Source organism: Mobula birostris, chromosome 9 (assembly GCF_030028105.1).
Source record: "Mobula birostris isolate sMobBir1 chromosome 9, sMobBir1.hap1, whole genome shotgun sequence".
NCBI classification, from domain to species: Eukaryota; Metazoa; Chordata; class Chondrichthyes; order Myliobatiformes; family Myliobatidae; genus Mobula; species Mobula birostris.
Window position 1 is genome coordinate 25741392 of NC_092378.1, and position 13389 is coordinate 25754780.

The 13389-nt window shown below is 40.8% G+C and overlaps 1 protein-coding gene across 1 annotated transcript in view; it reads right to left on the reverse strand.

Moving 5' to 3' along the window:
- LOC140202593 (coiled-coil domain-containing protein 91-like) overlaps nt 1–13389 on the reverse strand; it is a 194453-nt gene that overhangs the window by 53993 nt on the left and 127071 nt on the right. Inside the window, exons 9-11 of the mRNA XM_072267633.1 lie at nt 9679–9771; nt 9522–9590; nt 5181–5357 (exon numbers count right to left, since the gene is read on the reverse strand). Of these exons, the coding sequence (XP_072123734.1) occupies nt 5181–5357; nt 9522–9590; nt 9679–9771 (339 nt within the window). The remainder of the gene's footprint in view (nt 1–5180; nt 5358–9521; nt 9591–9678; nt 9772–13389) is intronic.

Below are 13389 nucleotides of genomic sequence, written 5' to 3' on the forward strand. Positions count from 1 at the left end.
ATTTGTCACAAGGCAATCCAATCACTCCGGATAACAAGTCTTTAAATCTTCCTTGAACTGTTCCCAGTACTTTAATATCTTCAGTAAATGAGAGAAAAAATACTCTGCACAATACTTTAAATGTGCTCCAACCACTGGCCTAAGCATACCCGCCCTTTTGCATCTGAAATACTAACTCTGTTAAATCTGATTTGCCGTTTACATTCAGTGGGAACTTTATGAGATATCTTCTGTACCTAAAAAAGAGGCCACTGAGTGTGTGCTCACGGTCTTCTGCTGCTGTAGCCCACGCACTTCAAGGTTCAATATAATGTGTGTTTAGAGATGTTCTTCTGCATACCACTGTTGAAACACATGGTTATCTGAGTTACTTTCACCTTCATACAGCTTTAACCAGTCTGGCCAATCTCCTCTGACCTCTCTCATTAACAAGACATTTTTGTCCACAGAACTGCTGTTCACTGAATGTTTTTTTTTTGTTTTTGGCACCATTCTCTGTAAACTCTTAGAGACTGTTGTGCCAGAAAATCCTAGGAGATCAGCAGTTTCTGAGATACTCAAGCCACACCCTCTTTTACACCAACAATCATTCCAGTCAATGTCACTAAGATCACCACAAACAAGAGAAAATCTGCAGATGCTGGAAGCCCGAAACATCGACTGTACTTTTATTCCACAGATGCTGCCTGGCCTGCTGAGTTCCTACAGCATTTTGTGTGTGTTGCTCACTTAGATCACATTTCTTTCCCCATTCTGATGTTTGGTCTGAACAACAACTGAACCTCTGGACCATGTCTACATACTTTGATGGATTGACTTCCTGCCAGGTGATTGGCTGAGTAGATACTTGCATTAATGAGATGGACAGGTGTACATAATAAAGTGACCACTGAGTGTTTATTTTCCTCCTCTTTCTCTCTGACCACCTCTCTAATTAAACAGAGGATTCCACAAACACTGGAATCACTCTCTCATGTGATCAGAAACATTCCCTTTATACTTTTCATCTCTTCTCCAGCCAAGCTGCAGCATAAAACAAAATTTTCCGCCTTTCCCAGCATTCAGCCTGACACCTTAACCATTTCTTTCCACTGACACCAGTTGACCTGCTGGGTGTTTACATCATGTGACGGAGCAGGTCTGCCACAATTACACAAAAACCAAAACACAGGATTCCACATCCTTTCTTAAAATCACAAATGTTCAACAATACATTCATCACAATACGATCACAATGACATTGTGTAACAAAGTCAAACAACTAACCACTTTCCAGGAGCCAGCACTCTTCCCTCTCTTCCACTGAGCCAGCATACAGCATATGCCACAACAAACAGGCACCTTTTTTTTTAAGACACCCCACCCATCAGTCAAAAACAAACTGGACGTTTCAAAGAATGCCACTGTTCTAGTGCATGCAAGTACAAACAAAAGTGTCCAGATTGCGCATTAGCCTAGCACATGCACCTGATAAGCATAACGTCAGCAGTGCCAGACAGGGATAATGAGAACTGCAGGGCTTCTGGGACTGCAGGAGGAAGAAATTACTTGTGGCTGACCTGCTCTGTAACATTACCCTCCTAGTTTACCCAAGTTGGATAAATGGGAGAGATAATCTGCAGTGACATTTTGGCTGCCCGCTCTGTGACGGATTGTGAAGTGGAAAGGTTGCAGGGCTGGATACCATCTGGTAATGTAAGCATTTTGATCCTTCATGATGTGGACCCATGTCAAGGCATGGTGGTCTGTCTCCAAAACAAACTCCTGGCCAAGGAGGTAATAGCGTAGACTGTCTCGGGCCCACTTGATAGCCAGAGCCTCTTCCTCAACAGTCAAATACAGAGTTTCCTGGGGTAGCAGCTTTCTACTCAGATATAATACAGGCCTCTCGTTGCCGCCTTCTCCTTGGGCCAAGACAGCACCTATCCCTATTCCACTTGCACCAGGATGGGCTTGTTGAAATCAGGATGAATGAGTCTAATACTCCCCCTTTAAACTTACAAAAGTCCGTTCACACCCCTCTGTCCAGTATATAGGATTCCTTGCAGACTTTGAGGTCAAATTGTTCAGAGGAGTTGCCACTTCGGCAAACCGTGGTATGAAATGTTGATGCCATCCAACCAGTCCAAGCAAAGACCTGTCTTGTTTCTTTGTTGGAGGGTGGGGAGCTGTTCTGAATTGCTTGTACCTTGTCCAATTGAGGACATATCAACCCATTCCCAAGCTAATATCCCAAGTACCGGGTCTCTTTCTTTGCCCACTTGCATTTCTGTAGGTTGAGTGCAAGACCTGGCGGAGAATCTCACCTGGCCCCTCAACACCAGCTCCATAGCAAAGAAAGCACAGCAGCATCTCTACTTTCTGCGAAGGCTGAGAAAAGTCCATCTCCCACCAACCCCCCCCCCGCCCCCAAATCCTCATCACATTCTACAGAGGTTGTATTGAGAGCATCCTGAGCAGCTGCATCACTGCCTGGTTTGGAAATCGCACCATCTCGGATCGCAAGACCCTGCAGCGGATAGTGAGGTCAGCTGAGAAGATCATTGGGGTCTCTCTTCCCACCATTACAGACATTTACACCACACTCTGCATCCGTAAAGCAAACAGCATTATGAAGGACCCCACGCACCCCTCATACAAACTCCTCTCCCTCCTGCCATCTGGCAAAAGGCACCGAAGTATTTGGGCTCTCGCGACCAGACTATGTAACAGTTTCTTCCCCCAATCCATCAGACTCCTCAATACCCAGAGCCTGGACTGACACCAACCTACTGCCCTCTACTGTGCCTATTGTCTTGTTTATTATTTATTGTAATGCCTGCACTGTTTTGTGCACTTTATGCAGTCCTGGGTAGGTCTGTAGTCTAGTGTAGTTTTGTGTTGTTTTACGTAGTTCAGTGTAGTTTTTGTATCGTTCATGTAGCACCATGGTCCTGAAAAACGTTGTCTCATTTTTACTGTGTACTGTACCAGCAGTTATGGTCGAAATGACAATAAAAAGTGACTTGACTTGAAGACCTGCTGAGGCTAGCTGTCCCAGGACCTGGTTGACATGCCAGAGATGGTCTTCCCAATTCATGCTGAAAAGTACCATGTCACTGAGGTAAGCCATGCTGAACTCTTTACACCCCCATCAAAGCAGTCCATGAAAGCGCTGAAGCATCGATGGAGCTCCATACAAGCCAAACGACATGACTGTGAAATAAAAAAGGCTAAGTGGGGTCTGGAAAGCAGTATATTCTTTGGGCATTCATCCCGCAGAATTTGCTAATTACCTTTACATAAATCCAGTGTGATGATATACTGAGAACATCCCAACATCTCCACTGGCTCATCTATCTGTGGCATTGGATAAGCATCAAACTTGGAGATGGCATTGATCTTTCTGAAGTAGGTATAGACCGTCAGGGGACCATCAGGTTTAGGAACATTAACTACTGGTCTGCACCATTCACTATTTGATAGCTCAATGTTATCCAGTTCCAACATAGTCCTCATCTCCATCTTCAAGGCACTGACAAGATGTTTAGGCATTCTGTATGGTCTCTGATGAATAGGTTGGTTATCTTTTACACGGATGGGGTGCTTGATCAAGTTGGTATGCCCAAGTTGTAGTTTAAACAAAGTAGAATGCTGTGAGAAGAGACCTTTTAGGGCTGTCTTTTGGTGAGGTTCAAAGTGGTCGAGATGAGCTTGGGTTGATGTTTCCCAGTGCCCGAGATCTTGATTATTGTCCTCCTCTGTTTCCACCCTTAGCCTCCTCCCTCTCTTTCCATTCTTTCAAGGGGTTAACATGGTATATCTGGGGCCATTTGCCCTTCTCTGGAATACTTCATAGGTCACAGGACCTATCTTCCTCAAAACCTCATAAGGACCTTGCCATTTGGCCAGCAACTCATTGCTGGAGGTAGGGAAAAGAAGCAGGACCTTTTAACCTGGCCAGAACTCCATTCATCAAGCTTTGGCATCATACCAGAGCTTTTGTTTTTTCTGTGCCTTTATCGTGTTCTGGTAGGCTTCCTCACTATACTGGTCAAGACAATCCCGCATCTGTAGAATGTATGAGACAATGCTTTCTCCTGCTTTATCTTGGCACTTCTCCTCCCAGTTGCTGCAAAGCAGATCCAAAGGAGCTCAGACAGTCCATCCACAGAGGAGGTCAAAAGGTGAAAACCCAGTGGCGGCCTGAGGAACCTCCCAATAAACAAAGAGGAGAAATAGAAGCCATTTGTCCCAGTCCCTCCCAGTGTCAGAAACAAACTTACTCAGCATGGACTTCAGGGTTTGATTAAACCTTTCTATAAGTCCATTAGTCTGGGAATGGTAGGAACTGGTGAAGATGACACTGATGCCAAACTGTCGGTGCGATGTGGACATCAGTCAGAATGTGAAATAGGTGCCTTGGTCAGTAAGTGTCTCCTCCAGAAAGCCCACTCTGGAAAACAACTGGATGAGAGCAGAGATTATCTTGAGAGTAGTTAGGGAGAGAAATGGAAATGCTTCAGGAAATCTGGTGACATAATCACAGACCACAAGGATGTACTTGAACCCACTACTGCTCTTCTCCAGGGGAGCCACAATGTCCATGGCGATGTGCTTAAATAGTGTTGCAATGATGGGATTCACCTGAAGAAAGGCTCAGTTGGACTTCAAGGCTGTACTTATCTTTTGACACTCTGAGCCAAGTGTGGCAGTACTTCTGCAGATAATTTTGTTTTTATTTTGGATTGCCAGTATCTGCATATTTTTAAAATTTTCATCCTTTTGCCAGTCACACACTGGAACACAATGATTGCTCTGCAACACAGAGCTCCAATCTCTCAACATTGAGATTAGATGTTTCTTGTTATTCTTTCTGCCAGATGGACAATTTCACATTTTCCCACACTATTTCCAAATATTTGCCCACTTACCTGAAATTTCTAAACTCCTTTGCATCCCTTCCCATGTCACCTTTACAAATTACTTCCCAACCCAGTGTCACCAGCAATTTAGCAACCATATCCTCAGTGTTTTCATCCAAGTCTTTTACATAAACTGTAACAAGTAAATGCCCCAGCACTGACCCCTGTGGCACACCATTCATTACATCTAACCAACCAGAAAAAGATCCGTGAACAAATGATGCAGAAGCAGATCCAGATTTGAAAAATCGTAAATTTGCATAATTCATACTTCACCTGGCTTTTGTTCCTCTCCTCTTGCAATGCCTCCTGGATAGCCTGCTCAAATTTTTCTTGGTCCTTGCCACGCTCAATTTCCCAGAGTTCTCTTTTCTCCATCTGGACCTTTTCCATCTTTTCCCTCTCCACTTGCACAGCTTTCAAAACAGCCTCTGTAATGATTTCCTTTTCTGCCTGTGTTAACAGACCATTGTTCAAACGAGATTTTGAGAAAAAAAATCAAAAGATATTTAAACCAAATATAATACCACATAAAAATCCACGGCCATATACAAAATAAAAGATCAGAGAAACTAACAAATGTTGTGTGTTGAAAAATGATCAAGTCTGCCAACTTCAACAGGAATTGGATTACAAAGCTGGAAGCAGATGCTTCAGAAATATTGTTATCCCTGTTATTATAACAATCCTTGCCAATAATGCAAATTTTTCTTGTTACAATATTGTTACAGTGGCAATGTTCAGAAAATGGCTGCCATTGGCAACCACAGATGGTCTACAATTTCAAGGGAAGAATAAATCTTCAAAGGACTACAGAAAACAGATGACAACAATACCATAGCACTGAATAAGTTAGCATTTTTCCTGATTAATCACCATCTTATACATAATATACATTGTTCTAATGTATAAGTAAATGACTGGTGAGCTTTTACAGGTAATGATGTCAACCTAAAGGCACAATACATTAACTACCCTCCATTATTTTACCATACACTGAACACTATGCTTCTAACATAGTTTTGTAACTACAGCAGATACATCTAAGAAGAGATATAGTGAAAGAGTTGAGCCTTTCCCAAACTACTATAATTCTGGTGATTTGGGCCAAGGCAAGAGATCTTAGATTTGACCACATAAAATTATCCTTTTCTCCTAAAAGAACAAATTGATAAGCTACTAAATAAAAGTCCACAATTGAAATGAGATGCAGACACATCAGTAATTATCTACAAGCACCTACTGTTAGACCATTCATACAGGAACTCAAAGTGATATTTCACTATACCATCTCAACCTCCTTTCATTGGATATTTTATCTGCAAGTCTTGTAGAATTCAGTAAGTTTTTTTAATCAACTGATGTGGATCAGGAATCAAATAAGATAGCACAGGCAGAAGGCAGATCAAACTTGTTCTTGTGCACTGTGCTGTTACCCAAATACTGCTCACTATGAAACAAACCTTATTATTCATTCCTAATTATTTTCATATTATCCTGAAAATATAAAAACCAGGTTTGTTTTTTTCCAATTTAAAATCAAAATCAAAAACCTTGTTAACTAAGAACAAACTTTGTTTAATTGCATTAATTATAATGGTTATGAAAAATGAAGTACAAATTTAAAATACTATTAATTTTGCAATGTTATGACAGTCAGGGCAGATTATGACATGTCCTCTCCAGTTTACAAGTGTCCAACTTATGCATAGCTCATACATATAAATGCTTTGATTTGCTGACTGTTAAGGAGCTTTAGGCATCATTGGCCAAGTTGGAACACTTCACAACAGCATTTTCTGACTTGCAAACTGCTTGTGTTACAAACAGTTTATGAAAAAACACTGCAATAACCTAGGAAGGATCTGCTCTGGGAAATTTTACAATTGTGTTTACAACAGATTAATGCAATATTGCAAAGTATAAACTCTGACTCCAAACTGATTCCACAACCTGTAGACATACTTTCAAGTACTCTTTATCTCATGTTTTCAGTATTATTTATGTTTTTTCTTTGCACAATTTATCTTCTTTTGCACATTGGTTGCTTGTCAGTCTTTGTTTATGTATAGTTTTTCATAAATTCTATTATAATCCTTTATGTTCAGGTAAATGTCTGCAAGAAAATGAATCTCAAGGTAGTATATGGAAACATATACAGTGGCATGCAGAAATTTGGGCACCCCTGGTCAAAATTTCTGTTACTGTGAATAGATAAGTGAGTAGAGGAGGGGGGAGAAGATGGCAGCGCGCGCGGCCACTTCGGTGATGATGTCTGTTATCTGTCAAGTAGGGGACCGTGCACAATTCTGATTTGATGGAGACAGACGTGAGAGCACGCGGAACATCTGGAAAACTTCTGAAATACCCGCTTCGCTGCTGCTGCTACTGTGTGGTAACCGGAATCTCCGGAGCTGAAGGCCCCGAAATCCTCGTCTTTGCCTGTTTCAGCGACCAGGGAGAGGTCGAAGGTGCTCGGCAGAGGATGGCGCTCGGGAAGCTGTATCGGCGAGGCTGGTCGGAAGCTCGAAGTTTTCGGACGGATGGATTCGGTGTCGGCTGGGGTAGGCTGCTTCCAAGGTATCGGCAAGTTGATGGTGCCTGGAGGTTTATGGCAGGGAGCTTCTCCCTTTTGCCGCCTGCTATCGGGGACTCGGGAGTCGATCGACTCGGGACTTTGAGACTTTTTTTTTTACTGTGCCTATGGTCTGATCTTTATCAAATTATGGTATTGCTTTGCACTGCTGTAACGAGATGTTATAATTATGTGGTTCTGTCAGTGTTAGTCTTTGGTTTGTCCTGTTTTCTGTGATATCACTCCGGAGAAACATTGTATCATTTCCTAATGCATGTATGCATTTCTAAATGACAATAAAAGATTACTGAGTGTTCTCATAATCTAACAAAAAGATAAACTGATCTCCAAAAGTCATAAAGTTAAAGACGAAACACTCTTCAACATTTTAAGCAAGATTAGTATATTATTTTTGCTTTGTACAATTTTAGAGTGGAAAAAAAGGAAAGGAGCATCATGCAAAAGTTTGGGCACCCCAAGAGATTTGAGCTCTCAGATAACTTTTACCAAGGTCTCAGACCTTAATTAGCTTGTTAGGGCTATGGCTTGTTTACAGTCATCATTAGGAAAGGCCAGGTGATGTAAATTTCAAAGCTTTATAAATACCCTGACTCCTCAAACCTTGTCCCAAAAATCAGCAGCCATGGACTCCTCTAAGCAGCTGCTTAGCACTCTGAAAATTAAAATAAATGATGCCCATAAAGCAGGAAAAGGCTATAAGAAGATAGCAAAGCATTTTCAGGTAGTCATTTCCTCATCGTAATGTAATTAAGAAATGACAGTTAACAGGAATGGTGGAGGTCAAGTTGAGGTCTGGAAGACCAAGAAAACTTTCCAAGAGAACTGCTCGCAGGATGGCTAGAAAGGCAAATCGAAATCCCTGTTTGACTGCAGAAGACCTTCAGGAAGATTAAGCAGACTCTGGAGTGGTGGTGCACTGTTCTACTGTGCAGTGACACTTGCACAAATATGGCCTTTATGGGCATGGAAGAGTCATCAGAAGAAAACCTTTCCTGCGTCCTCACCACAAAATTCAGCATTAGAAGTTTGCAAAGGAACATCTGAACAAGCCTGATGCATTTTGGAAACAACTCCTGAGGACTGAAGAAGTTAAAATAGAACATTCTGGCCGCAATGAGCGAAGGTATATTTGGAGAAAAAAGGGTGCAGAATTTCATGAAAAGAACACCTCTCCAACTGTTAAGCACAGGGGTGGGTCGATCATGCTTTGAGCTTGTGTTGCAGCCAGTGGCATGGGGAACATTTCACTGGTAGAGGGAAGAACGAATTCAATTAAATACCAGCAAATTCTGGAAGCAAACATCACACCATCTGTAAAAAAGCTGAAGATGAAAAGAGGATGGCTTCTACAACAGGATATTGATCCTAAACACACCTCAAAATCCAAATGGACTACCTCAAGAGGCGCAAGCTGAAGGTTTTGCCATGGCCCTCATAGTTCCCCGACCTAAACATCATCGAGAATCTGTGGATAGACCTCAAAAGAGCAGTGCATGCAAGATGGCCCAAGAATCTCACAGAACTAGAAGCCTTTTACAAGGAAGAATGGGCAAAAATCCCCAAACAAGAATTAAAAGACTCTTAGCTGGCTACAGAAAGCGTTTACAAGCTGTGATACTTGCCAAAGGGGGTGTTACTAAGTACTGACCATGCAGGGTGCCCAGACTTTTGCTTCGGGCACTTTTCTGTTTTTGTTATTTTGAAACTGTAAAAGATGGAAATAAAAAAGTCATCTTGCTTAAAATATTAAAGAAATGTATCATCTTTAACTTTATGGCTTTTGAAAATCAGGCCATCTTTTACTCACTCAGCTATTTACAGTAACGGAAATTTTGACCAGGGGTGCCCAAACTTTTGCATACCACTGTACATACTTTGATAATAAATTTACTTTGACAGTTGAAGGAAAGATGAAAAGGGATCTACAAGGAAGTGCATCTCTCCTTTAAAGAGAGTATTAAAGACAAATAAAGTTAATCCTTAAAAAAAAGACTTTTGATTAGCAAAACTGATTAAGATACCTGTACAACTTTCTCCATTGCCTCTGTGCTTCGTAACCTTTCTTCAACCACACACTTTTCAAGTAGCTCCTGTAAATAATTAAGCAAAATGTTCAGGTTTTTATTTTTACGTAAGAGCAAAATTGAAGGTTATTTTTTAAGAAAACCATAATTTCACCTTATGCCGTTTTGTTTGTTCCTCCAAAGCTTCTTTTATCTTGTCTTGTAGGGCACACTTTTCTTTTTCCAGTACTTCAACTAACTGTTCATGCTGCAGGGTTATATAGTTGACAATGTCAGAAGAAAATTCACATAAAATGTAAGTTTCAGATAAAATATTAAATGATTACCTAAAATTATAAAAGCAGCTCATTCAAAATAGGTAATGTGCCAAATAGTCTGGGATCGACTTTACCTTCACATAGGCTTCAAGTGTCATCCCTGAGCTTTGTTAACATGTTGCCAGAACATTTCCCACCTCTTCCAGGTTGATAGGGGGTGAATGGAAAGCAGTTGTAAAATACTGGCTAGTCCAGCGATGGATAGGGGATAGGCCATTCTGGACTCGAATGGTTAGATGGGCTTGATTTTCACTGTGATTCTTGAAGAAGTATTCTTACCACATAAAATGGAAGTCCTCAGTTTGGGCTTTCTGGCAGATTCAGATAGAAAAACATAGAAAACTTAGAAAATAGGTGCAGGAGTAGGCCATTCGGCCTTTCAAGCCTGCAATGCCATTCAGTACGATCATGGCTGATCATCCAACTCAGAACCCTGTAGCTGCCTTCTATCCATATCCCCGATCCCCGTAGCCACAAGGGCCATATCTAACTCCCTCTTAAATATAGCCAATGAACTGGCCTCAACTGTTTCCTGTGGCAGAGAATTCCACAGATTCACCACTCTCTGGGTGAAGCTTATCCTCATCTCGGTCCTAAAAGGCTTCCCCTTTATCCTCAGACTGTGACCCCTCGTTCTGGACTTCCCCAACATTGGGAACAATCTTCCTGCATCTAGTCCGTCCAATCCCTTTAGAATTTTATACGTTTCAATCAGATTCCCCCTCAATCTTCTAAATTCCAGAGAGTACAAGTCTAGTCAATCCAGTCTTTCATCATATGAAAGTCCTGCCATCCCAGGAATCAATCTGGTGAATCTTCTTTGTACTCCCTCTATGGCAAGAATGTCTTTCCTCAGATTAGGGGACCAAAACTGCACACAACACTCCAGGTGTGGTCTCACCAAGGCCTTGTACAACTGCAGTAGTACCTCCTTGCTCCTGTACTCGAATCCTCTTGCTATGAATGCCAGCATACCATTCGCCTTTTTCACCGCCTGCTGTACCTGCATGCCCACTTTCAATGACTGGTGTACAATGACACCCAGATCTCATTGCACCTCTCCTTTCCCTAATCAGCCACCATTCAGATAATAATCTGTTTTCCTGTTTTTGCCACCAAAGTGAATAACCTCACATTTATCCACATTAAATTGCATCTGCCATGAATATGCCCACTCACCTAACCTATCCAAGTCACCCTGCATCCTTTTAGCATTCTCCTCACAGATAACACTGCCGCCCATCTTCGTGTCATCCGCAAACTTGGAGATGCTGCATTTAATTCCCTCGTCTAAGTCATTAATATATATTGTAAACAACTGGGGTCCCAGCACTGAGCCTTGCGGTACTCCACTAGTCACTGCCTGCCATTCCGAAAAGGTTCCGTTTATTCCCACTCCTTGCTTCCTGTCTGCCAACCAATTCTCTATCCACATCAATACCTTTCCCCCAATTCTGTGTGCTTTAAGTTTGCACACTAATCTCCTGTGTGGGACCTTGTCAAAAGCCTTTTGAAAATCCAAATATACCACATCCACTGGTTCTCCCCTATCCACTCTACTAGTTACATCCTCAAAAAATTCTATGAGATTCGTCAGACATGATTTTCCTTTCACAAATCCATGCTGACTTTGTCCGATGATTTCACCGCTTTCCAAATGTGCTGTTATCACATCTTTGATATCTGACTCTAGTATTTTCCCCACCACCGATGTCAGGCTACCAGTCTATAATTCCCCAGTTTCTCTCTCCCTCCTTTTTTAAAAAGCGGGGTTCCATTAGCCACCCTCCAATCCTCAGGAACTAATCCAGAATCTAAAGAGTTTTGAAAAATTATCACTAATGCATCCACTATTTCTTGGGCCACTTCCTTAAGCACTCTGGGATGCAGACCATCTGGTCCTGGAGATTTATCTGCCTTTAATCCCTTCAATTTACCTAACACCACTTCCCTACTAACATGTATTTCCCTCAGTTCCTCCATCTCACTAGACCCTCAGTCTCCTACTATTTCCGGAAGATTATTTATGTCCTCCTTAGTGAAGACAGAACCAAAGTAGTTATTCAATTGGTCTGCCCAATCTACTGCACAGCATCAAAAGCAACATAACTTTTGTTGGCTCATTGTGCTTCTGTGATGCAAAGATTCTTCACAAGTCAAAAGTGAGGCATAAAACTTATTGTTTATGGCCATAAACAAAGTGTTTCAAGAGTGGAAAATAAACAAGAAAGATGAGAACAAAGGGAGAAAAAAGGAAATACCAGTCATTGTCACCTCATACTCAGACTAGAGATAACAAAATTCCATTAATAATAATTAACATATAAAAAAATTCAATTGGTATGAAACTTGCTCCTGAAAACTTAGTTTCTAAAAAGTACAGAAGCAACTGCACAATTGCTGTAAAATTCACTGAACAATTATATGTACTGTACTGTATATAAGTGTTTATACAAAACACAAACAAGCATAGCTACACGGAAAATACAAGAAAAAATAACAACTCTACACCCTATTTCAACACTTTTGTATTCAGGCAGGCATTAAATTTTAGTCAGCTTGCATGTAAAATTGAATTCCGCCAACTTCTGATAATTGCACAGAATCAGAAGGACAAAAAAAACAGCAGCTGAGATTTGAGCAGTTTTCTGGTGAATAACTGAGAAAGTAATTGCCTACCATTGCATTCCTGTTAATCAGTAAAACTGTGATTATTGTGATTAATAGATTATGTTCGATACTTATTCTTACCCAGTTAATTAAGTTAATATACCAATACTGAAACCACCAGTAAAGTATTATATATTTGCAATGTAACAATATTAAGAGAGCGGACTTACATGTCTCATTCAAACTCATTTGTATAAGCATGTAAGAAAAGTTGAGAAAGAAACCAAAATATTTCATTCATGAAAAGATTATGGAAGCAGATTTGATATGTATTTAAGTTTTGAAAGTATTCTCACCTTGCTTGTTACCTAATATGGTGACAGTTACAATATGAAAATCACTCCCTAAATTTAAGTTGGATGATAGCAAAACTAAAAATTCCCTAGTGTGCAAGCTCAAAACCCACATGAAACTTATGCTTACACTTCTATTTGTATAATCTCACTAAATATTTTAATACTGAATTGCTGCTTAACTATTGAAAATATTGCAACAAAGCTCAGGTGAAGGAGGAAGTACTTCAGTAGAATGTAATGGTTCTCCAGAGCTCAGCAAACAAACATGTGCCCTCTAATTGGCTGTGATAACTTGTTTCCCAGATAACCTGCATGTTCATCTCATCTGAATATCTGATAATGCAATAACAGAAACTCTAGTCAATATCAGCAAAGGATCTAGAACGTAAAGGAGTAATAAAATGCACTGCAATTGGAACGGAATAAGGATATTTCCATCAATCTCTCCTTCCTTTCTAACCTCCTTGTCAATCCCTGTTATCTCTTTTCTAACTAAATACACATCCAACCTAAAAGATTGAGAGGAACTAGTGCAGATAATAATTAGCTGAAAGGTGCCTTTATTTTCAAAAGGATGAAATA